This window comes from Mustela nigripes, chromosome 12, assembly GCF_022355385.1.
Source record: "Mustela nigripes isolate SB6536 chromosome 12, MUSNIG.SB6536, whole genome shotgun sequence".
NCBI lineage: Eukaryota > Metazoa > Chordata > Mammalia > Carnivora > Mustelidae > Mustela > Mustela nigripes.
This window is the reverse complement of record NC_081568.1, coordinates 128,276,353-128,303,315: the sequence shown is the minus strand read 5'-3', so window position 1 is coordinate 128,303,315 and position 26,963 is coordinate 128,276,353. Positions and strand designations below refer to the sequence as shown.

General features: G+C 41.5%; 1 protein-coding gene across 3 annotated transcripts in view; it reads left to right on the top strand.

Moving 5' to 3' along the window:
- The window catches only part of EFNA5 (ephrin A5), a 273,798-nt gene extending 247,212 nt beyond the window's left edge, over window positions 1–26,586 (top strand). For 2 of the 3 annotated variants that reach the window (XM_059418330.1, XM_059418331.1), the window contains exons 3-5: window positions 17,485–17,550; window positions 17,954–18,034; window positions 23,240–26,586. In XM_059418330.1, coding sequence (XP_059274313.1) covers window positions 17,485–17,550; window positions 17,954–18,034; window positions 23,240–23,361 — 269 coding nt within the window. In that variant the 3' untranslated portion in view covers window positions 23,362–26,586. The remainder of the gene's footprint in view (window positions 1–17,484; window positions 17,551–17,953; window positions 18,035–23,239) is intronic. The other variant, XM_059418332.1, reaches the window with a different exon arrangement.
- The last annotated feature ends 377 nt before the right edge of the window (window positions 26,587–26,963 follow it).

Here is a 26,963-nt window from a genome sequence, read left to right as displayed (position 1 = left end):
TCTTAATTGAATTGGGGGGGGCCACTCTATCTTGAAAAATAAGCCACTCGTTCACATTTATAGCAGGCTTAAGGACCTACTTACATTGCAGGAAACTCACAAGCCTCCTTAGTTACTGGCTTTTTAACTTTCCTTTCTCCCCTAAACTTGTGATTTTGTGGGCATTTATGGCAGATCAGTAAGCAAACAAGCATTTTCTTGGGGTGACCTTGTCTTTCATTCATTTATCCTTTCTTTTCCTGCCTTCATTCAACAGATATTATTGAGTGCTAGAGTGCTGGCCAGATGTGTTTTGGATTCTCTGTGTACAGTAGAGAAAAAAAGAGCCAAAAGCCTTGCTTTAACAGAACCTACACTCTGCTGGGGAGCCAGGGGCTGGGGATGGGAATAAACAAACAAATAAATTTGAAATATATCAGGTAGTTGGTCAATGCTATGATGGAAAAATAAAATAGGAGCATAGGGGATATAAACATAGGGAAATTGCTATTTTATATATAAATATATATATATTATATATAAATATATATATATAAATATATATATATTACATATATATATATATATATAAGGTTTATCTATCTATATAATCATAATATAGAGTGATATAGAGAAGTACGTAGGGGATACAAAGAGGTAGATCAGGACAGCCCTTTCTAATAGTTAACACTTGAGCGGGGGGTCTGAAAGAAGTGAGGACCCGAGCCATGTGTCACTGTTCCAGGTAGAGAGAACAGGAAAACGCAGAGCAGAGTTGTGTGCCTGCATGGCAGGAGCAGGATGAACCCCAGGAGAGCTCTGTAACAGTGTGGAAGTGTGTGCGATGGCTTGGGAGGTAGGGTCGTGGATGATCCTGGATTTCAGAGTGTGATGGGGGCTGTTGGAGAGTTTTGAGCAGAGATGGAACATGATCTGACTTAAGTTCTACCACAATCACACTGAGCTCTTATCCACCTGTCCGGGGTGAAGCAGAATCTTTTGTTTCTCTGGCTGGATGGGATCCTTTGGATGTGGTCCACTAAAGGGGAAGAGTTTTTGGAATAGATGGTGCAGGAAATGTTACATATGCTGTTGAGTAGACATTGGTGGACCAGATACATACACTGCAAGAGAAAATGAAAAAGATACAAAGATGCAAAGTCACCCTTCATGTATCTTACTAATGAATTCCTATCCTTATTGAAGTTAGGGTGAGAATTAGTGACTGTGCTGCATTTGGGTTTTTTTCTGAGGCATCAAGAAAGGCCATTGACTCTGTCTATATATAAATAGGCGGTTTGGGGCTCAGCAGGGCCTTCCCCCAGATGGAGCCCTCTCAGTTGGGTTTTGGAGAGGAGGAATTTCTGCTTTCCGTGTTAATTTGGGTTCATGTGCCACAACATTGTCACCTAATTTGCTTCTCCACCAGGCCAAGACTAAGGCACCATGATGGGAGAGGGGGGCAAGGGGTGAAGCAGGCAGGAGCCACCCAAATCCCAAGAGATGCCAGGAGGTCAGAGACAGCACTGCCAGGCTGAGCAATCTCTCCTTTCGCAGGGGAGTATGTACTAAGAATGCTGCCAATTTTCTCAGTTTTCTTTCTGGAACATTTGGTTACTATGTTTTGTTTCATGTTTTCTCCTACAGTGGTGCATATGGGTACTTAGGAGTAGTACATCAGTTACAGTAATATAATATTAAAAGGCTTTTTCTAGACACGCACCTGATGGGGAAATGTGGGTAGGACATGTCTCTGCAAGCAAAACCCCACTTGGTTTGCTTACTAAAACCTCTTGCAAATGCTTAAGATTACACAGTCAAGTTCTACCAAGTTTTAACCTACTCCCAGACTTTTTTGGAAGGACTTTTAAGAGCTTCTGGGAAATTATGCAACAAATATTTGAAGTAGGGCAGCCATAAATAGGAGTATGATTTATACTATGAACTGAGGTTGTATAGTTCTGGCATTAGAAAGACGTGGATGTGACTATCTGCTGTGCCATACACCAGTTGTGTATGTCATTGGCTAATGCCTGATCCCTGTAAGCCTCAGTTTCCTCATCTCTTAAATGAGAATAATAATTCTGCCTTGCAGAACTGTTCTGAGGATTAAATTTAATAAACCTGGCACAGTGCCTGGTGTGTAGAAATAGTAGAAAAATTGTAGCTATAATAATAATAAAATTATTATTATTATGCATATTATTATGCAGGGAAATGGAGTTCCCTTCCACTAAGCTCCATATCAATTAAGAAATAATTTCATGTTTCTATTTTGTATTTGGTCAAGTTAAATAGAGAAAAAGAAATATTACGGAGAAATAATATTCTAGGGTAATTGGTGCCAAAAGAATCCTAAAATAAAAATATAAGTCTTGTTATTAATCCCTTATAACAACCATTTGTAACCATTCTGCGACAGATTTATTGACTACAGCATTCATTTAGAAATGCTAAACTAATGAGAACTTGGCCATTAGTTGTGATAATGGTCTATCATTTTTGAGCTTGAACCATGTGTACTTATTTGGCCTCTTTTCAAAACAATAAATTATTTCAAACTCATTTCTTCTCTTGAAAATGTCCTTATGATTTAGGTCATGCTTTGGATTATGTGAGTCGTACTCCTATAATCTATCATCCAAAACAAACTAGGATTCTGGGCTATTTTAAGATTGAGAAACTTCAAAGTTGTTTCTTTTTTTTTTTTTTTTTCCAGAAATTGCATAAAGGGGTAACAGAGGCTCCTCAAGCCTCTAATTTATCTTCTTCTGCCTGTGCTTGATTGTTATTCCATATTAAGGTTATTTTCCTTTTAAAATAGCTCTGCACAAAGAGAATATACTGCTAAATACTATTGCAAGGGAATGTTTACAGATGCAAATGACTTCTATTTAAGGAACTCATGATTAAAACTTGAAAGAATGTGGCACTAGAAAGCATGTGAATAACCTTTGAAAAATCTCACAATAGAACTGAATATAGGATATTTATAATCTGGGATTACAGCTATAAGGGTATGTGTGAATATGCATGTTCAATATGCTGCAGAGGACCTCCAACTGAAACATTTTCATTTTACTTTAATTTGGATAAATTAACTGTTTCACTATTGGGAACCTGTAATGTAGGACGAACTAGAAGGCCAGTGCAGAATACTAGAAGGAACTAGTATTATATTTGCCACCAACAAGTACGTCAGACGGTTTCCACGATGCCATCTTTCTGATAAAGACAAGATATCTTGTTGATAAATTCTTCACGGGGCCATTTCAATCTTCCACAGTTGCTTTGAGGCTTGAAGTGTATTTCATTCTTTCTTTCTTTCTTTCTTTCTTTCTTTTTATAATTGCTCACAGAGCAGGCTGCTAATAAAATCAGGGGGGAAAAAAAGCTGTGATCACAAGCAGACCTAGTTTTTCAATCTGCTCCTACCCAGAGAAGATGTGCCCTTTGGTATCTTGTCAGGACTAACCTTCTGGGGTCATCCAAGGGCTCAGTGTAAGTTGCGTGTCTCATTTTGGTGGAAATCATGTCTTCCACCCTCTGGTGTGGTGGGCAGTCCCAGCTCCTGCCCCGCGTCTGGGTTCTGGAAGCTGGTCTGGCGCAGACCCTAGCTGTACACAACTAATGAACATGTCATGCGCGTCTTGAGTTTTCCAGTCTCTGGCACAGCTGTGGCACTTTCCCCCCCTGCTGCGAGGCACAGCACGCTGGCCATTTGTTGGCAAGTTCATATTTCACACTGCAGGGAATTGAAATGATTGAACAGACAGAAGAAGAGTTTTATTTGCAGTAGCCTACGTATCCCCAGACTCTGATTTGGCATAAAACATCTGCTTCATGATCTGCTTCAAGGCCAGTTCCTTTCCTCCAACAAAGGTTACGACTTCAGGCAAGCTGTGCTTCCACTGGCAGGAGGAAATTTGCCCGAAGACTTGATTGAGTCAGAATCAAAGCCTCCTGCCACAGAATTTCTTTTTTCAATTATCTTGGAAGAGGCAGCCAGACTCTAAATGTATCAGTATAATAAATGTAACGAAATAAGGCAGACACGCCTTTCCCCCTGTTGCTGTCAAGGGAAGGTACGCATCTAGTTGGGCACCCACACCCAGAAGCCTGCGAGCCTCCCCACCCACCTGTCAACACACACACACACAGGCCTTGGCGAGAGCCCCTCGCAGGTATGGCCCTTGGCTGTGTTTCAGCCCATCGGCATGATAAATAAGCACCTGCATTGGACCTACCTGCAGTGTTTACATCTTTCAGATGATAAAAGCAAATTGGCCTGATACTGAAGGTAATTATTACTATTTTTCATGGTGAGGAAGCATCAGATATAGCCTTTGTTTTGTAGTGTGGTCCTAATTACTAATTATGTTTACCCGCATGGTTTTGTTGTGCAGAGTCATATTTTTTGTGCAAGACAGTCCTCGCTAGCCTTACAGTCATATATGCAAAATTAAATCCTGGCATTTTATTATGCTAGAGCAATTAGATGCCATCCTCGTAATGAGAAACGTGATATCTTCATCGTTCTCCTTTATATTTTCATGTTGTTTTAAAGCAGACATTTACCAGAACTGAACACAGTCTCACACGCACACACACACACACGCGCGCGCGCGCACACACACACACCCCTAATTGAATATCTGCATATCTCCAAGGAGTCCTGTGGGTGAAACCATGTATTCATCTTCTTTAGTTCTTAGGCCACTTTGGTTTAAGAGTAAGAACTGTTGCTTTTATGAAGTGCCTTTTTCTATAAAGTCAAAACCTCACAGCAGTGCACAGAAAGCCAATGGTATAAAGGAGCTAAGTAGAGTCTTTAATAGAGAGAGCTGGGTTGTAAGTGTTTTTGTTCCTACGGAGCAGATAGATTTGGCTCCATCTGTTCCATATTCATAACAAAGGAGCGCACTTACAGGAGGGCCAACTTCCCCGGAGCCGCCTGGTAATGATCTTTTCACCACAATGAAAGCATCTGAACCCAGTGGCTTGGCCCCACGAAAAGCAGCTAGCAGGATTGCCCGTCAGAACCCCGATTTTCTCGTAACTCAGGGAGACATAAATTTTCCCAATATACGGAATGAGAAAAAATTGACCGATTTCTCACCTTCCTGCGGCACTATGTCGTTAGGAGGCTCAGAATACATGAATAGAGCCTCCCATTCCACAACCACAAAAGATTTGTAATTAGATCATCGGATGAGGGGAAGTTTGCACTCAAAGTATCTAAAAATATCACCCGGGAGAGGCTATGCTTCAAACTTTTAAGTTGTTTCTATTCAGATTTTCTAATCTTTTTAATACTGGGGTTAATGAATAGAAATATGAGTTATACCAAATAAGGAAAAACCCCTGTTGAGTTTTGTAATTAGCAAACTTCAAAGTCAATTTCAACGGAGACCTCTTAGATTAAAAAGATAAGTTGACCCAAGAGTACATAATTTTCCTTCCACTAAGCAGAAGAAAAATAGAATGAATTTTTTGCCCAAAATGCTAAGCTATACAAAAAAAAACCTTCCTATTTATATGACATGTAGAGTCAGCATCAAAATGTAAATGATTCCTTAAAACTTAAATAGCACACTGGTATTAATATCATAGCTAGTGGATAGAATTCTTGTATTTATATGATAGCTTCTCAGATTCCTTAAGAAACAGGAACATATTTTGAAATATAGTAATCCTTTTCTCCATTCTGTGTACTCTTCAAATGCAAGAAGCTCCTAAAAAAATACATCACTGATTTATTTAATATACTTTATGTTAAAGTTATCATTGTAATTTATCAAACATTTTATTATACATCTTGGTACCATCTGTACATTATCTGCTTGCTAAACTAGGATTACTGGCAGATCAAATAGCAAACAAATCTCTTAAAAAGTTTGCTGTGGCAATAAAGTGGACAAGGTTTTCATCTAGCTTTGAAATTGCTCTGTGTTTTAGTAAGAGCGAATATAAAAGTAATATTCACATAGTGAAAAACATAGCTAATCAATCTGTGAAGATCTTGGGTTTCTAGAACACCTTGGTTCCCTTTGTAACTATGGACCTGAGTATTTCTGGCGTATTCAGTTTTTACTTCATTCACTTATTCATTCCTTCAAAAATGCTTTTTGTGTGCCGGCTTTGGACCAAGCACTGTATTAGGTTTTGGAAACACCATGGTGTATTAAAAAAAAAAGGTTATTGCTTCTGGAGCTTACAGTTTAATTGGAAGATAGACGATATGCCAGGAAACAAACAAATCTCTAATTGCCAGTTACACGAGGACCTATAAAAGGAACTAGATGCAGTGACAGAGAAAAATAGAGAAGACAGCTTTCAGTCGGGTGATCATGGAAGGCCTCCCTTGAGAGGCAGCATTTGACCCACAGCCCAAAAGGAAGTATCAAGTGTGAGTTTTGGGTTGCAGAGGATAGTTAATGTCCATAGGAAAGGGTACTTACTTAAAGGGTTAGTTTGGATTTCAAATTTGATATTTGACCTATTAAATAGCAAATTTTAAAAATCTTTTAAATTTCAAATGTAGCCGAGACTAGAAAATTTAAGTATTTGACTCCATTTACAAACTTGGTTCATTAAACTCCTTTAACCACTAAGATGTAACATACTCTCTTTGCTTTTTATTTTCAATTCAAATGCAATTAACATTTGTAATTATATTTGAACATTAGTTCAGGTATTAGTTCAGGTATACAATAAGAATGACTCAGCAATTCTATACATTAGTCAGTGGCCAGCACATTAAGTCTTTCCTTTTTAAGTACTTAAATTGACTATCAAACCTTCCCAAGTATTTAAGTAATTCTTACTATAATTTAAAATGAAACCTATGTCTTAATTCTGGTAGATGTTTTAAAATTGTATGTAAACGTATGATCTCATTTAGTCAAAAACTCTAAAACAGTTGTTCCATTACATATTTTAAATTAGAATTCCGCGTCTCACCAGTTGCTCCGAATGGCCAAAGCTGTCATACAGTTTGAGAGCATTAAGGCTCCACATTCTCAGGTGCTTTTTTCACAGACAAAAAAATACTAGATGTATGATTTTGATGCCCCTAAAAAATGCAGATACTTCGTTTTTAAACTCAGCTGTGCCTAAAGTACAGCCATATCCCTTAACACAATTTTGGGATTATGTTCTCATTTGGTGTTTGAGGTACCGTAACTTGCCAAGCCTTCTTAATGACTAGAGGATTTCAGCCAGGGTGACTTCAGTCTTCACCTCTGATTACGACGTGTCTGTCACTTCTCTAACCTTAAAGGAGGCTGAGGTCACTGGATTTTCGCATCGCTCTGCCCTTACTTTCCTGTTTCCTGGTGAGGCCTGCAGCTCCTACCCAGACGGATCATTTGATGAGATTCTGCAGTTCTTTGGCTCTAAAGATGCCCACATTCCTTTCACTGGCATCTTATCTCTTGGACCACACACTTGCAGATATAGCAATAATACCTATCTGAATTTTGTGTGTCTCCCCAGGTTCTGGCTCTTTGGTCAGTTTCCGAGATGGTTCCATAGGAAACAGCCAGCAGAGAGGAGGGAGGGACCTTCCAAGAAAGGGGATCTTTGCTTTCCCTTGACCCCTCTTCTCCATTTTGTTGTTTATTCTAATCCTGAGTTTTCATTCACGTTTGGTCATGGGCTCCACAGGTTTTTGTTGCCTCCAGACTCATTCTCCAAATCTTTATGGAACACATGTTCTGAACAAAGCAGTGGACTCCAGGGCACTGAGAACCCAGCAGTGCTCCCGTCTGCAGGGGACCCTCAATTCCACTGACAAGAGATGCAACGTTTAAGACCAAACAGGATGGGGGACGTGCTCTTTATTACCTGATAGAAACAGATCCATGTCAGAACCCCCAAAGGGGGTTTTTGTGTTGGAAGAACAGGAAAAGAGCTCAAGTGGCCCAAGACAGCTGGGGTTTTGAAAGGCAGAGGAAAGCTGGCAGGAGAAAATGGAGACAGGGAGGCTCTGGGAGGGAATGTTGTTGGGACTAGCTATTGATGTGGATTAAAGCAGGGAAGAGGGGGAGAGTTAAAGAAGGAAATAAAAGTTGGGGCGGACAGTGAAGGACCAGCTGCGCTAGGTCTGCAGGGTTCTGCCCCGCAGCGCACAGCCAGTAATTTTCCTGGAACCGGTCCTGTCACTGAGAGAGGAGAGCAAACCAGAATTCGGATCCTCCCTATCCATTAACTTTGATTTTATTCACTCTGTCAACATTAAAACCTTCATCGAGGAAAGCATTTCTGGTGGGAAATGAAATGTCCAGTCCTGGTACCTAAAAAGACTTCCTCTTTGGTAGAATTTAGCTTCTTTTTTAAGATTGTATTTATTAGAACGCACATGAGAGAGCACTAGCGGGGGGAGGAGAGGCAGAGGGAGAGGAAGAAGCAGCCTCCCCCCCCCCCCCGACCAAGCACGGAGCCCTACATGAGGGGCTTGATCCCAGGACGCAGGAATCATGACCTGAGCTAAGGCAGGCGCCCCGAACTTAGCTTTCTAAAGCGGGAACATGAATTTCGACACGCCTTTAGGGTTCCATGGGGCCTGCTACCCAAACAGACACACCCTGCACAGATACTTAATCTTAGGTCCAGAAATAGCGGACTTTGGGAGACAGGGCCTACTGGCTAAGAAAAATCATTGCTATGCATAAATAGATATTTACCCAAATATGCTGCAAAAGAATATTGAAGACAGGCCTTCAATATTCTCCGCTTTGGATGCCATCCCTCCCCTGTAGTAGCACGGTCACACTCTCCACGTGGACTGAGAAGAGAACTCACAGAATCTTAGCATGATTTTCAAAAGGAACAGGTCATCCAGTGCCCCTTCTAATTCCCTGAACTCTCACCCCCCCCCCCCCCCGCCAACATGCACACATCCTCACACAAACCCCTTCACCCCCGACGTCCGCCGCAAAGCTGTGGTCGAATCCAGTTTTTCTCATTTAGGCTACGAAGAAAAGGTCACCCTTGTCCCCCTGGCTTTTCTTACGATGAAGAACTTGACCACCGCCATCCATAACCCCATCCCTCCTCTCCCTGTAAATGTGTGCTCAGAACTGGGGTTAGCTCGCTAAGGGAGACCGCCACACAGAGCGGAGGAAGGACAGAGCTCATGCTGTCAGTGTGTAGACACGTGAAGTGATAACTCCAGATCTGAAGGGATCTGTCACCTGAGTTTCCAGGTACAATGCAACAATCCACCATCAGACTTAATTTTTTTTCTGCAAGGAAAGAGAGGCTCAGGTAGGTTTAGCAGCTGACTGAAAGGTACCACAGACGTCAGAGTAGGTGAACCAGTGAGAAGATTCAGATCATCGTTGGGCGTGTACTCAAACCACTAAACCCTGTCCCTTCCAAGGCCCCTCACCAGGGAAGATAAGGATGATAGTGGTTATGAAAGCTTCGAAGAAATAATTGCTTGTATCCAGGAGCCCCTGTGAATTGTATTAACTCGATGGTTTAATAGTAATTGACTGTCTTGGGGCGCCTGGGTGGCTCAGCAGGTTAAAGCCTCTGCTTTCGGCTCAGGTCATGATCCCAGGGTCCTGGGATGGAGCCCCACATTGGGCTCTCTACTCGGCGGGGAGCCTGCTTCCCCCTCTCTCTCTCTCTGCCTGTCTCTCTGCCTACTAGTGATCTTGGTCTGACAAATAAATAAATAAAATCTTTAAAAAAAAAATAATTGACTGTCTTGCTCTTTTAGTGCTATAGGATAACAGCACTGTTGCTGTTAATACTGTATGAATGAGTAACGGGATCTGTGGCCTTCACTGCTTACGAGTTAACAGACACCCCAATAACAGACCACAGAGGTGGCACAAGGAGTCTGTAGCGAAGGACTAGTATAAATAGCTCTTCTCTAGGATTCTAGGAATCCTACCTTTTGTCTGAGTTTTTGGGTTTTTTATTACCTTTATTATATGGCTTCTAGCTGAAGAAGAGTTTTTGTAAGTGAACCATTCTGCGTATCTGCATCATACTTATTATACTACATTACACTTATCCGTTACAACAGGCAAAATTATCACAAACAAGAGAGAAAGAACAATTTGACCTCAATGACCGGGCACAGTCATTTCAATAGTGTGGCCTCAGGCAAGCCGGGGTCTCAGAAAATAATTCTAACACAGTTTATAACAGGAAGCTTACTTTTCCTAACTGTTCACTGGTTTATTATTTTTTTTTTAATGTAAGATATCCAATAAGGAACTTAACAAAGCCCTAAACCCAAGGAAATACAGTTAACATTTAAAATGCTATCTAAATATTATCTTGCTTTCTGTGCCTGTGTGGACTGGATTGTTCCAGTCACATAATGGCAGGAGATAAATTTAGGTTGACATATTTTTTTCGCAAAAAGACTTTTAAAATGTTCTTATACAGAGGATGTTTTTCAAAGCATTCTCTGAAACCCAGGTTATTTTTTGGTCATGCCTTAATAGATACCAAAGTATAAGGGACAAGCCATACCTTCTTGAATAAAGCAGTATGAGCAAGTTTATTGTCCCTGAGCTTTAAAAAGCAAGTAAGAATGTGCCCACACTTGAAATAAATGTGTACAAAAGCAGGATAATGTCCTATTTGTTTTCCTACATATCAGTGGAAAGAAACTTGTCCTCAGCCATTTATTTGAGGTTGCTCAGAAAAAATAATTGATCTACTGAGGCTTAGCTCCTGGAATTTAAATAATACTTAAGTTAGCATTGGCAGTGAGAATTTTGCCTGAGGGGTACAGAGCCTGAAGAGGGGGAGCAATGGGTGTGATGGGTGGTACCTCCTATTTTTCTCTTTTGTCTGAGGTTGCACAGCTGGAACTAATTTTACTTCCCTCTCCCTGAACTTTACTCTAATTATTTGTCCCTGTTACAGTTCCCTGGTGTTGAAACCCAAGTTTTAGCTCATGGAGTACATGAGCTTATTATATGGTGGGAAACACCCCTCTTCCTTCCCTATTTTTTTTTTTTTAATAGCAAATCCCCGGAGCCCAATAAAAGAATCTAATATTTACATGATATCTTAAGTTTCCTCAAGGCTCCTACCTTTACTGGGTAGCCTCCTTTCCGAATGTTACATCTGGGACTTTGACCTTAACCTGCCAGTGATTTAAGTCTTGAGACACGGCTGGCTGGGAAAGATGAAATGTGTGGGCATATATAGCCACTCCTGTGGTTGATCTTAGGACAGAAGTTTAAGAAACCTGGGGTCAAGGGACACCTGGGTGGCTCAGTGCCTTAAGCCTCTGCCTTTGGCTCAGGTCATGATCTCAGGGTCCTGGGATTGTCCCACATCGGGTTCCCTGCTGAACAGGGAGCCTGCTTCCCCCTCTCCCTCTGCTGCTCCCCCTGCTTGAGCTCTCTCTCCTCTCACTCTCTGTCAAATCAATAAATTCTTAAATTTAAAAAAAAAAAAGAAGAAGAAGAAGAAGAAAGAAACCTGGGGCCAAGAGCAGGTTATTCAAACATGTGAGTTTTAAATCTCAAAAGGTAGGGTGGCGAAATATATTCCATCCTAACTCGTGTTTTTGTTCTTAATATGAAAATTAGGTGTTGTGCTGCTGCTTAAGAAAGGGCAGATAGCCAGTTGCCAACTGTTGCTGGGGTATTCTTTCCTAACAAGAGGCCTAAAATTTAAGACTTTTTCCTGTAGGTCTGGTAACCATTTTCTAAGCAGTCCATATGGCTTTGGTTAATCTCTATCCTATACCTACCACTTCTTCTGTCCCCACCCTCCACCCACATATACAAAATGGATTTTGGTTCATGGTGTTCTAGAAGACATTTTCAGTAGTACCATTTCTTTAAACGGGCTTTACTTCTTGAGCATTTATTGTGAAAGGATTATTAATACTTAAATCTGCTGTCGCCTGTCTAATTTGCATGTATCTGTGTTGTGGGTTAAACTACATGAAAACCTACAGAGAAGAGACTAGGCTCTGCTAACAACTAATAGCCTATCTTTTCCTTTGACTTGCACAAATTGAGAAATATTGCCTGTGGCAAACATAATGGCAAACTGCATTTTTAATGCTCCCACACACACTCATTTCTTTAAAAGGAAGAAGAAAGTGGATGACTATTCTTAAAAATAAAACTTCTCGGAGTACCCAGACTGGCAAGGAACACAGTAAAGGAGAAGGATTTTGGCTTTTGGAATGAAGATATAGGGATGAATAAGGTTAGGCGGAGATGTTGAAGTTGGTTGACTGGCGGGTACGGCATTGGGCTTAAAAATATGGAGGAAAAAATACAACGGTATCACCCCACCTGCTAAACTTCTGGTTCTTCATGAAGAAGGGCGTTTGTTACTTTTGAGTTGCTTAAAACCTCAAAATATTCATACTTAATGTAACAGCCTGGGTATAAGATAACTGATACAAGCTTTTTGATATGGAGAGAAGCTTTAACTTATCATTAAAATCCTTTTCTTTCACGTGTTTTAAAGCTCCCCTTAACATTCTCTGTCACCTGTTAGAGGAAGGGCATTCTGTCTTACGATTTAAGTTTACATTTTCTATCAAAGCTCATTTAAGTTCACTCAGCAATTTGGAGTTAAAGTGAAACATCGTGATAATTGCACAGAGCGGCCCAGGTTGGCCGCATTAGCCAAAACAAACTAAGTGGCATGGGAAGGAAAATGAAAAACCATTTTCAAGTGCTGGAGTGAAAACAAATAGATACATCTTGTAGTATTTCTTCAACAGCAGTTTATAATTACTTCTCTTCAAGCCCTGTTTTAAGTGGACTTAGAACAGTAGCTTGAAAAATAAACTGGCAAGCAATCCAGTTGTGTAGACATGGTGGCGGACCAAGGAAGGAGCTGCCCCGTGGGAACCAGGGCCTGGCAGTCCTTCCGAGAGCATGCCCCAGTGCCTTAGTTCTTAGGTCTGCCTCACGTTGGCCATGGGAAGCCTTTGGTGGCACAGAGGTGTTTTTGTACAGCATTGTGTTATTTAGCTGTTGGATTACAAATTACCCCCGAATGTGGGGCTAAGACATTTAACATTCACAGTTCCTGTGGGTCAGGGATCCAAGAGCAGTTTCGCTGGGTCTTCTGGGTCTGAGTCTCCCACAACAGTGACAATCTCTTAAAGGATAAACATTCAGTTTCTGGTTTACTCACCAGGTTGTTAGCCAGTCCAGTCTCTTGCTTACGGTTGGCTGGAAGTCTCCCTCCAACCCTTGCCATGAGCCCCCAGCACTGAGAGTTTCACGCTACAGCATCTTGCTCCATGAGCAAAAGAGAAGGCAAGAGAGCAAGCGCTAGCTAGAAAGCAGTCCCAGGGCGCCTGGGTGGCTCAGTGGTTAAAGCCTCTGCCTACGGCTCAGGTCATGGTCACAGGGTCCTGGGATCGAGCCCCACATCGGGCTCTCTGCTCAGCAGGGAGCCTGCTTCCCTTCCTCTCTCTCTGCCTGCCTCTCTGCCTACTTGTGACAAATAAATAAATAAAATCTTTTTAAAAAGAAAGAAAGAAGTCCCGGTCTTTTGCAGCCTAATCACAGAAATGACCTTCTGTCACATTGGCCGTATGCTACTCATTAGAAGCAAAAAACTAGGTCCAGCCCACACTCAAGTGAGGGTAATGGGAGGCAGGTCAGAAGCTACCTATCAAAAACATGGTGCCTTTATTTGCTTGCCACATCCTACTGATAACCCTGTAGTGAACTGTGATGTGAATATTGTGGATATTCACAACCCTAAATGTAGCTGATGGAAATACTGATTTGGGGGGTATGGAATGTGGTCCCCTTTATGTATCAGACTGGCTGGTAAGTGCTGAGCTGAGCTTACCTGGGCCCCAGGAGACCAAGGAAAGAGGTTTTCAGGAATGGCTGGAGTTGGGGCGCCTGTCTGAGGTCATGGAACAGAGTGAGGATAAGCAGCCCCCATGGCCTTATTAGCATGATACTCTAAATACAGAGACCAGAGAGCCCTCAGCTTGTATTTCATTATGTGTTGTAAGGTTTTGATTGGTACTTTGTGGATCATTAGGGGGAAGGGACCCTGTGGTTTGATTTATGAAGTTGCTATTAAGACCATGGAATGGGAGGTTGTACTTGTGTTAATGGTCCCGTGCCCCTGCTCCCAGCTTCCGGACTCCTAATGTACATTTTCAGCAGTAAACTGAATAAAGGGAAATGGATTTGGATTATGAGACAAATGGCTAAGACAGGAGTTGCATTTCACATTTTAATTTGACAATTTCTCTTAGAAAATCCATGCATATTTATGGGAAGAGTTCAAGTCTAGGTTTTCTTCACCTGTTGCAGGTTCACGCGTCATTTTGGTTGCTCACGCTCCAGTGTGGGAACCGAGAGAGGAAATGTTCTAATTCTTTTGTCCCAGTTGCTTCTGCAGGCTCTGTAAAGCCTCGATAAAATTCCCTCTGATAGACATGTCTGGGACATCCTCCCCCTCCCGGACCCAGCTAAGTCCATGTCCAAAGCCCTGTTGGGAGTTCACATAGACCTCAGTTATCACCGCGATCCCTCGTGTGCGTCTGACTGTGCGTATGACACACTTTTGCATTCCTGGTGCCTATCCGGGAAGCTGGCACATAGTAGGAATTTTAAAGCTTTTGAATGGATGGATGAAGTGGTTAGTAATTAATTTTCTAAGGAAAATAGCATAAGAAATTATAAAACTTGTTTTAACTAAGATATGTTGGTCTTATAAACTGGTGTGGTTCTAGAACTATAGGGATCAATATTACCTACACTCCTGAGACAAGCCAGGCACATTTTTAGTTTCTACTCCCTCGTGTCCATCAGTGACTCATTCTTTCTTTCTTTTTTTCTTTTTTTTTTCTTTTTTTTTTTGCTCATAATTGATCCTGAGAGGATTTTCTTTGTAACTTCACTTGTGTGACTGCTATATTTTTCAATTCCTTTGTCATTTGGTGTTCTTAATGCTCAGTCCACTGCTCTTTTGTTTACTTGTGACTGGTAAAGCCCTTTTAAGATTACTTTATATCTACAAATATTACTAACTAGTAATCCTCAGCATTCTGTTCATAGTATAAAGGCATCCCACATTTGTCATGCAGGAGGTCTGGGGTTAAGAAACCTGGAACATACATGGAACAAAGCCAGACTCTAACTTTCTAAAATCTTGCATGAAAAGTTTTTATGCTTTTTGGTTTGACTTCTGTTTCTCAGGGTAGTAAATGAGGAACCCAAGTCATACTGACCTGGCCTAGGCTGCCCACTTAAGAATTGATTTCGCCCAGAGGTTGTGGAGTTAACTGATTTAATGTCATCTGCACTGTGTACGCACAGTGAATGTTTTCATTTTTTGTTCATCAGTTTTTTTAAGATTTAGAGTATAATAGTCACACAGTATAAAGTGTCACGTTATTGTTACAGCTTTTCTGGTGATAGGCAAGGAGAAGTCATGGAGAAGTTAGACAGGGAAGATAGTTTATTTAAGTAAAATAAAATATATGCATGTATTTTATTAGCTTAATTTACAGAAGTATGTAAGCAGCCTGTAGCTGAGGCTAACTGTCCATCTCTTAGAGCTGGTGAGAGAACTCTATGCAGTTTTTCCTAAAGAGAGCTTACCATTTGTCGCTGTTTTATTCCAGTGTGCCCTACAATGATTTTTGTGACCTGGATTTACAGGATTTCTGCTGCATATAAATCTGAAAGACCTGGGCAAACTCCCAAGAAGTTCCCCCACTAAAACAATTAAATTCTTGATGCTGCCGTGAGCCTCCTGTAATCTTGCAGTATCTTTGGTACAATCCGTTCTTGCATGTGGCGAATCAAGTTCATGCACGAGGCTCAAGCTCCTAGGGAGCTCATCTCAGCTCAGAAATCCACAGAATGGCAATGTAAATATCCATGTGTCACTTTTTCACACCACCTCTTGTGAATAATGAGACATAAACTATCTCAAGAGCCATGGTTTTCCTAATGAATTGGAGTCACCTATGTGTACTGTGTTTCTGACATGCACATTTGCAGTCGGGGTCCACAGGAAGGACACCATTTCCTGGATCAAACCACAGAGTGCAAATATTGTGCCCTAAATAACACACTAGTTACTGTAAATGTCAGTAGAGGGAGTTTTCCCGACTTTGATTTAATGAAAGCCTACAGCAAAGCCAGCTGTTAGCACTTCTTAACTGCTTTTCAGAGGGGAGAGGAGGAGGGGAGGGACAAAAACCTCTTTTCTGTATACTTTAGTCTTAGAATTAAGGGGTTGCAACAGGTGTTGCAGTGAGACTTGGGATCCTTTACAGCTTGATATCTTTTAGGTTGTGAATGTGTAAGTTTCCCAGCACTGGGATCGTGGAGTTTCCGGAGGAGATTCATGTAAAATTAGTTTGAAGTTTGCATCTCCAATCCCCTCACCTAAGAAATAAGCATTTTTATTGTCTGGGCTCCCATGAGGACTAATAAAAGATAAAAATAAAGGAGAGAGAAAGTGCACCAAACAGGGGTCCTGTCTTGGTCACTGAGGGACTCATCAAACTCCCTGTAAGCCATGTGAGTTTTCATTGTTGTCATCTGCATTTTCTGAAGAAACCACTTGAAGCAAACATGAGGACGAAAGTCTGCAGCACTCCTTTATCATTTTTGCCATTTCTAGAAAGTGTGAGTAAACGGATGAGATCATTAAGGGTCATACCGCCCTTCGAAATCCCTTTGACGTTAGGCTGTGTGTACTGAGGGGAGATAATCTTTCCAGCACAGAGACAGTTTACAGTCTTATTATCTTGAAGAGAAGAAAAGTTTCTTCCTCAAATGAATTATAACTTGAAACATGTTGTCATGTTTTGGTAAGCCTACTTTATTACTTCCATCCTTCTCTGTGGCAAATTTTTAAAAATAAATGTACCATTGCACCATAGTGCTTTCTCAATAGCATATTGTACTTATAATAGCATGATGGAAGTTGCTGGGCTCGGTTTAGTCATATAGAACGCAGAGCCAAGTTCTGAGTAAAACCTCTAATTGAATTACCTGCAAAGCACTGACAGGCTTTCAGGACAGACAAAGCTTTGCTTTCCCCAGCAAAAATAGGTCATGTTTAAGTTGGCCTTGTAACTATTTGTTACCGGTTTTTGCCAGCACTTTCACCTTGGGCCCCTTTTCCTGTAGGAGACGGGGAGTAGCGAGCTCCCTGACAGCCGGAGGGCTCAAGCATTATCTTCTTATTTTCGAGAAAATTGATAACAGATCAAGTTGAATGGAAGAGCCTTTGAAATAAAAATCCCAAGTATTTTTCTGTAGATTATACCAACATTCTTGCGTGAGGTTTTACTGCATTGAAAAGAAAAGCCGGGGATAGGAAAGGAGCCCGTTCTAGCAGTGTCTGTCAATCTGAAGGGTGCTTTTGTTTTAACCTCTGGGAAAAATTAAGAGTATGCTGCTGTTGTTCAGCAAAGAATGTCTTGTAGAACATTTGCATTTGAAAATGAAGAATAATCTGCTGTTGCTCTCTCCTTTCTCTCTCTTTTTGTCTCCTCCACAGCCTCTGCAATCCCAGATAATGGCAGAAGGTCCTGTCTAAAGCTCAAAGTCTTTGTGAGACCAACAAGTAAGTTGACTAGAATGAGCTTCAGAGGGTGGCTTCACTGCGCATGCTTGATCGTGTGGTCTGGTTCACCGCGGTACAACTTTTTTTACTGTTAAATCCTGTGTGGTACCTGTTTTGTATATCAGCATCCGTGTTTTCGTTTTCATCATATTTTTTCTCATCATTCTTCATGATGCTTTTATTTTGAAGTACACAGCAGTTGCTAACTTGTTGTTTCTTAGACTGTTGTACGTGCACAGCAAATGGGAACAATATTGGCATTTAGATACATGCCATTGATTGTAAAACAATCTCCACATAAATTAAAGGAGACAATAGAGAGAAAGAAAAAAGAAAGAAAGAAGTGGGAGTTTAAGGGTGTCTTCACTAACATATTTGGCTGTTATCTCTATTTTTGTTATAGATAGCTGTATGAAAACTATAGGTGTTCATGATCGTGTTTTCGATGTTAACGACAAAGTAGAAAATTCATTAGAACCAGCAGGTTAGTATGCTTAGAGACTCTCTTTTAACAAATGCATCTCTCTCTGGTGCTTCCGTACTTTTTTTCCTTTCTTCTTCTCCGCATGTTTGCATGTTAGAGTTGCTCTGCTTTTGCTCATTGCTAGCGACGCTAATCTTACTTATATTCTCCCTCATTCCTCCAGTATCTTTGTCTAATGCATGTTAGATAAAATATGATCTTTCTTTTTTGGACATGGGTTTGATAGAATGCAGTATCCTAATATAGAAGCCCCATCAGAATGCTAAATCTCACTACTTTTTACCATATCCTCTGAGCATGCTGGTGGATCACTGTGAATATTAACGGATCTGTTTTCATAGAAGACAGGAAAAGATATCCTACTGTATATGCTTAAACACTTTTTATATTATGTCCAAATCTGTGGATAAAAGTAAGACTGTTGCCCCAAACGGCAGCTAATTCAACACCTTTAATTTTCTCTGGCAGTTTACATGCATCACTGAACTGATCTAAAGACCTTTATTACAGTTCAGATATTACTTGTGCTATTGATATCAATAGCAGTTGGTCTGGAGAAGTACAGTCGTGTCGCCTGACACCACAGGTTCACACACTTGTTACTCCCACAAATGGATCAGTAGTCTGTCCAGCCGAATGTGATCTTTGACTGCTGAGGCAAAAAAAAAAAAAAAAAGTATTGAGGAGAATTTTTTTTTTCCTACTGCTACGTCCCACACACCCAGAATTTCCTGTCATTGAAGAAACATAAAACCCACACAAGCACTTGTCGAAACATTTACACTGTAGTGTACTGTGGGTGAAGTGGTCCGCTATGCTATCCATTTGGATATAAATTCAACAAGACGGATTTTGAGGAATAGGAGTTCTCTATCCACTGTGCACTGAGGACTGTGGACCTTGATGCCTCTGTCTACCTACCTTCCTCTGGTTTCCTCTCTTGCCCTACCTGCTTGAGATCTTACTGGTTCCCTTATCCAATTCCCGCTACCATCTCAAAGCTTAATGCATTGAATTAAAATGATTTCTTCTTCACAGAAAGATGTGACCCCCTCCCCCCACCTTATGCGAACAGAGACTTTTTAAAAATCTATTTGTAGCAGCACTTCTCTTTTTTGTGGCCCTAGAAATTAAAGGGTTGTGAAGTCCACTTTATCTTTTGAGTATTGTTACTAGGACACAGTCAGTGAGCCTTAGGGAAACTTACCCTGAGTAAATGTGGTGCCTCAGGACATACAATAGCTTTCGCACTGTAACTGACAGGAAGAGTTGGGTTTTTTCCCACCAAGCATTCTTGTTTTTCTAAGGCAGGCATCTTACCCCAGCACAAATGGTAAGTGTGTACGATAAAGCTCTGAGAGGCCCTCTTGGCTCCCTAGGGATCAGTTAGCTGCTTTAGAAAGTTGCAAGGAATGAGTGCTGACCTGGAGATACTTGAATGGAGTCCTGAAAATCTGGAAGCATTCCTGGGGCTCTTCAAGGTACCAGACTCCTCCCAAACTTGAGGACTTGACCCATGCTAGGATCTTTGAGTTAGATGGGCTCTCTTCTAAGGACCACAGAGTCTGCACTCTCCCCTTGATAACTGAGACTTGCCCAGGCCTCTTCAGTAGTAGAGACTGATCCAGGTTTAATATTCAAAATTTTCAACCCCCATTCCAACGTGAATAGAAAAGGAGGATTCTCTTACCAATAGTAGACACGCAGATCTTCATAAAGCAAACCTCACTCTATTGGAAAGGTTAATAAGTCATGTGTAGAATGCCAGACAGAGTTAGGCATTTTATAAATGTATGTTATCCTGAATTACCATTTTTTAATGCAAGTTGTGGTAGAATGTGGGCATATCTTTCCAATAATCTTTTCTCCAGGTACATTCCATTGCCTATCAAGCAAACAAGAGGCTGTTTAGAAACAACAAAATGCATGTTTTTCTTGGTCATCAAGAGATACCACTTAGGACTCTTCTGACATTAGGAAAATTTACCTTTGAATTCAATTAATGATAAAATGCAAGATACTAAGATACATTCATAAATGCGAGCATAGGTCACGGTCTTTGGGGGAAATGGGCTCTTTTTCCCTGAGCATTTGAAGTCCTTGATGGCTCCCAAATTGATGCACACAGAACTGACAGAAGTTTGCGGCAGTCCGACAGAATGTGGTGTGTGCGTGCTGGGGCGTGGAAATGCCGGTGCACATCTGGAGGCGTACAGCCTCCTCCCGTCAGTCAAGAGTGTATTTAAGGGCTTTCTTGGGAGCATCTTCACTTAAAAAGTAAGACAGGGTTGAGCTAGGAATGCAATAATAAATTTGAGTACTTTGTCTTATTCCTCACAAAATCCAGTCCGACATGCGGCTTTACACCACTATGGTGGACGGTGGAGTACAGAGCTAGACTTTATGAATCCGGAAAGCCTGACAGGATTCCACTGCATGTTCTCGGCAATGTGTACTAACTCACCTGTCTTTGGAATGTATTTGTCTTTTTTGTTTGCTTGCACACTCTGCCTGCCAGTTTCCTATCATCAGGGATACAGGATGATCTTAGGGCGGACATATGCCACATAACATGTTCCAAAATATCGCTAGTGTTCTCTCAGTTAACCATAGAAACCCTCAGCCTGTGGAATCCTGGAGGCAGGAGGCAAGACTCGATTTGGTTTCTGAGGAGGAACATCTTCTTCCTTCAAGCCACATTTACCATCAGGAGTCTAAGGAAGTCTCTGGTGGTTAGATGTCCTTTCCACTGGAACAGAATTTGCTTATGAATTCTTCCTTAGAATTCTGAAATTGCTCAGATTTACCCAGTGACAGCCAGTTTCTCATTTTGCTTCTCAGAGGCTGTAGAATCTTCCAACATTGAGGCCCTATTAGAATCACAGGATGCTTGGTAGAATCCTGAGCCAGGACCACCATTTACAGAGAGCAGAGAAGAACTGTGTGGTCCTAGTAGGACAGATCTCCCCCGTTGAGGGTAAAATGATATTTGCGGGTTGGTTGCTTAGAAAAGGGTTACTTCCCCCAAATCATCCATGATTACAAGACTGAAAAGGACATGTGACCTCCTGCTTCACTTGTATGAAAAACAAGAGCTTTCCTCCTTTCAGTGTCCCCCAAGGTCACTGACCCTGTCTTGTGCTGCCAGGAGCAATGGTTGGCCTTTGCTGAGCATCCTGGAAGGACAGAGAGGGCAGCTCTCCCTCCAGTTCACCTGAGTACCTATTGATGACTAGAGTACCTTTTATCAGTACACGTCTAGACTTTACAAGGAAGAGGGTTGGGTAATTTGGCAGTAAAAATAAGACGGAGAAGAACCCAAGAGCTGGTGTAATTTCAGGTGTATAAATATAAATGGTATTTCAAAATGAAATCTGTAAGCCTCAGGGTTTATGGTTTTTACAAATTAAACCCGAAGTGCTCTAATATCCTGATTGACAACGTATCGATGCTCTTAAGGTGATTAGGATTTTAATTTCAGGGCTATTCAGGGCATTTATGTCTAATTCCTGTTAACTACAGATGTAATACATTTGCCAGGCTGAAGAAGAACAGAGGAAAGCGTCCACAAGTAGTTGGCACCATGGTGGGGGGGGGGGTGCTTTATAGTTTCTCCTCTACATCAGTTTAACTTTGCATTCTTGCTTCCTAACCTTCTCTAGTTTTTTAAGACAACTGCCACCCTACGCAGGTTAGCTCAGGTCCAGGGGAGGAGAGCAAATCTGACACAGGAAGGCAGCAGCTTCTACGTGAGGATGGGCTCAAGTGATAAGAGCCCTCCAGGGCAGGAGCCTTAACATAGAGCAGTAGATCGCTCAGCTCGGGTTGGGAACGGAGGTCAAGAACAGAAACAGCCTACCTGCGCATATTGGAAGTAGGGGCCAGCCCCTGTGCCTGAAAAGTGGTCAATTGCAGACAAAGAATAGGGAGTGTGACAATACGTGGTGAAAAAGAAAGCGTCCTTATTGTGACGTTTGGTGTGAAGATATAAATGAGTTTGAACCCAACGGTCCGTGAAGGGGTTCTCAGTGGGTCATGCAGGGAGACTTAGGGATTATCCTTTGAGGTCTACAAAACTGAGGAACATCACGAGTCCCACTTGTCTCCACTCTCTGATGGGACGTTTAGTGAATACAAGATGACAGTCTCCAAGCTTCTACAGGAAGGTCTCCTGATCTACCACCAAGCCCCACTCCCGGGCCCCAAGAATACGTAGTTCAGAGAACATGTAGTCGGAAAGGACAAGTTAAGCCAGGAGGAAGGAAGAAGACAGGCAACGCTCGAGCAAAGCCTGGCTGGTAGGCAAGCCTCTCATCTATCTTGGGGTACTAATTGCTGCGGAGTTCCTGTTTCCAAGTTAAGCCTGTTAATCATGCAGATCAGGAAGGCTATCCAGAGTCAGAGGCAGCCTGGTAGAACACTTTATAGCTAAATAAAAGAAGCTTACCTCACGTAATCCATTTTATTTAGAGGAAAATTTGCATCCATGCCGATAATTTATGTGCCAAGCTTCAGCCTGAGAAAAGTAACAAGAGTCAAGTTCAAGTAATTTAATCCTGGAGATACAGGGTTTGTAATGGACATAGCACCATCATTGATTCCCAATTGTAGGCAAACTAGTAGGTCTAGCGGGCATTACATATAGTTAATTGAAAATGCGGTTCTGGCAAATAAATAAATAATAAGTAATGCCGTTTTGGCATTTAATTTTTCTTCCTTGAGAATTCTTGTAGGTAACCAACCACATAGCATTCAATACTAATCCTATGAAATAGGAGAAAAGAGGAACCACTGATCAACCACTAACATGCCAATGTAACTAAACCCCCCACCCCCACCCCACGTCACTTGCTTCTCCATGGCATCCTGGGTTGACAAGAGACATTCAGCTATCTCAGCTTCGTGCAAGGTGTGTTTGCTAGCAAACCAAAGTAGTTCACATACCAAAGGCTACGGTATGTGTACAATTTTTTCCTCTCAGTTTTTAAAGAATGTAATAATATTGCCGAAAAAGTCCAATTTTCTCTGCTTCTCCTTTGTTTGCTGTAAATAATGAGTGATTATGCAGACATGAAAGTCAATGGTGGCACAAGGTTCATTACCCTACTTTGCAGAGGGTGGCGAGGTCTGTTAACAGCAGGCTGCTGCAAGAGAGTTATTAGGGATGTGAAATCTCATTGGAATGTGTGCTTTCTATTTGAACAGATGACACCGTACATGAGTCAGCCGAGCCATCCCGCGGTGAGAACGCAGCACAAACACCAAGGATACCCAGCCGCCTTTTGGCAATCCTACTGTTCCTCCTGGCGATGCTTTTGACGTTATAGCACAGTCTCCTCCCGTCACCTGTCACAGAAAAGCATTAGGGTCTTGGAACACCAGAGATCCACCTAACTGCTCATCCTAAGAAGGGACTTGTTATTGGTTTTTTTGGCAGATGTCAGATTTTTGTTTTCTTTCTTTCAGCCTGAATTCTAAGCAACAACTCCGGGCCAGGAGGGGCTAAAGTAGTTGCTGCTCCCCTGCCCTGCCCCCAACCCCCAGCCTTTGCCCTTGACTTCTCTCATCCCTTCCAAATTAAATGGACTCCAGATGAAAATGCCAAATTGTCATAGTGACACCAGTGGTCGTCAGCGCCTGTGCATTCTCCTCTAAGAGCCCACCTCCGTTAGCGTACTGTGACAGCGGTATACGGACAAGGAAGAATAGCGGCAGATGCGGCTAGTGATGGCAATGCCCGGGAGGGTTTTACTCTCCCATCCAATATTTATGCCTTCTCGTTCGGGACTGTAAGATGATCGTGCAGGGCATCGTGTCGCCATGTCAAGTCCAGAGGGGAGGTATTAAGAACAGATATAATATTATACCCTTTCCTCTAGGAGTATATAAATGAACAGGCTTCTGAAAGGTTGAGACACTGGTTTTTTGTTTTGTTTTGGTTTTGGTTTTTAGGGTTATTTTTTACAATGACTGTCTTAAAGCACTCTTGACAGCAAAACTTGTGCTCCACGAAAGAAGCCTTTTCTTTCCCCCTAGAAAACAGGTCGGGTGCGGGGAATGCTAGCTAGCACAGAGCAAGGGTGAAAAGAGAGAAAACTAGGTTTGGTGGGGGTGTGTACGTGTGAGTGCCTCTAATTTTTTTGGTGACTGGGCAATGCACACCAGGTTTTTTTTGTTTTGTTTTGTTTTTTTTCCCCTTGGAATACAGATCACCATGGTGCTACAGTTTTTTGGTTTTTTTTTTAAAGAAACTCAAAGAGGCATTTTTATGAATAAAGTGACCTTCCCCAAGGCTGACAAGCCAGGGTTGATGAGTGTATAATGGAATAGCTTTGGATACTCCTCTGGGGGACAATATGTACCAAGGAAAGGAGGTCAGCGGCCAGAGGAGATGTGATTTGGCTTTGCTGGAGCGCCAATGTGCTGTGGCCTTTCCCCGACTCCCACCCTAGTACCCATGTTTTGCTCCACACTCCACAACTACAGGGGCTCGACACACACCCCTGTCACCAGGAGAGTCAGTCAGCACTACTTGGGAGGGCTAAAGGGAAATTTGGAATAAAAATTCCAAAGTTTGGAATAAAAAATTCAAGTGTTGCTTTTATATTCTTTCCCTTTCTGACACAGCCTGAAGCATAGGGGGAACATGTGTTTATCTGTGGGAGATAAACAAGATGGAGTCCCAAAGACTTTAACAAAATATTTTTTTAAAAAAATCCACTAGAATAGAAAATACATTATTTAGATATACTTTATGCTGAGAGTGAGTATATATGCTTGTCCTATTTAAACTTGTGAGAAAAAAAGTGGTATCCCTTGATACATTTAGAAATATAGGGGGCTATCTTGTTTCATTGTGGGGGGTGGGGCAGAAGGAGAAAACGTAAGATGACCCTGTTTGAGGAGTCTTAGCATGGCCAACAAGGGCCATTTCCAGTTGATTACAGGAAGAGCAAGCCTTGGGGGTTACTACTGGTGAGGCTGTCACAAACTGTGAACTCCAAAAGCCTAGACAGGGAAAAGTCAGACCAACGGAAAAGAAATCTAGCCTTTTTACTAGTGCACGACATGTCAACAGAAGCCATGCCTTTCAGAACAGAACGAAAAATAAATCCAATGATTATGTAATATATGAAAAAATTGGAAGCATTCCGGCAAAATTAGTCTTTTTAAAAATAGACATATTTGTTGGGGTTTTTTTGTTTTGTTTTGTTTTGTTTTAATGTCTATATGAAAAAAGAGAGGGGTCGTATTCTGGCCAGACTTCATGAGTGGGAATTTGCTACGAATTGTGACTAGTTCTGAATTAGAAAAATGTGTGAATGAAAGGCAGCTGTAAAGGGACTTGCACCCTGGAGAGTTGTACACATGTTGAAATGTAATCTGGGCTTACCTGATCCATTTGGAATGGATGTTACTGCCGGGTCTCTTCACACTTGGAACCATGGGAGTGGGGTTGCCAGCCTCCCAGACACAATCAGTGCTGCTCCCTCAGACATCAGGAACTTCTCTGGAGTGGCAGAGTCTTGTCACAGAAGGCAGCCACCATTTCACTGAAACAAAAGTTCACAGCATTGGATTCTTTTTTCCTTTAACTCTTTATATGCTCAGTACTCTCAGTAATATCCAGTAATACTTCGTTTTATTAATAGTTACAGGTTTGTTGGTCCGGTGGGATTTGAGTGGGGGTGGGGGGAAGATACCTGCTAAAATGGATCAATAGTCAGAACCAAAATAATACTGCATGTTCTATAACCACAAGGAAATCAAATGATCCTGTAATGATTCCAGTTAGTCATAACTACATTAGCAGTGCTAATTTCATTTTAGAAATGGTGACTTCTGTGGTTTTGCTAGCATTTGTCTCTAACAAATGATAAAATAATTACTCATGGCCCTCTCTGCCACTGTCTTTCATTTTTCACAGTGAAATTAGACCCCTTTACTTCATTATGCCATTACAAATTAAGTTTAAAAAAAAAAAAAAAAAAAAGCAAGACTATCCACACCAGTAGACAGTGTGCTTCTCTACCTTTAAGTGATGTAATTGTAGGTAACGCGTGCCACGGAGTTTCCAAGAAAATGATGGGTATCAGACAGTTTTCATCTTGTCCAGAAATTGCTGGTGGCCTTGTTATGGTGGTGTTACAACCCTCTAGGGGCTTCGGAGGATGTCGATGCAATTTTGTAGCAGCTTTTAATTTAAAAACAACAACTCAAAAGTCTGAAGGGTGGCCTGAGCTGCCTCTCAGCCCCAGTAAGTCAAACCCCAGCAACCTTTGCCCCTGGTTGCCAAGGGCTTTGCAACATGAAGCAGGGAAATAAGGATCTGTCTGTTTAGTGGATACCGTGTATCCTTTAATAGACCAGGTAACAGTTCGTGTTAGTTTAGACTATTGTTTTGTACTGTACTTTCTTGGGTGGCAGAGGAAAGAAAAGTAAAACATTAAAAAAAAAAAAAAAAACCACAAAACTGCGTTCTTTAAATTCTGTATTATTAGCGACCTCTGTTGTATATAGTGTTTGATAATAAAGTATTAATTTGATTCTTATGTCTTTTGTAAGTGAGAACAATAGTCTTTCAGGATACAAAACATGCATTGAGGCTTTGAAACATCCACTGTATATGTAGCTGAGAAGAGTCACAAGTGGCTGAGGCAGTGCTCCACACAGGACTCATGTGCGGTCATCGCCCTCCCAGTCGTTAGGACTCCACCATCTTGGGACCAGGAACAACATGAATTTTTGATCCATATTTTATCCTCAGTGTTTTCAAGGTCTGATGTTGGGGACCCTGTGGTGTTTTTTGTTTTTTTTTTTTCCTCCCCTGGCATGTTGGTTTAAAAAGGGTTAGGGAATTTGGTAACAGAGTTCTGTACTTTGTTTTGGTTTTCTGTCTGTGGTGGTTTTCATAGACCGTTTCATTTTT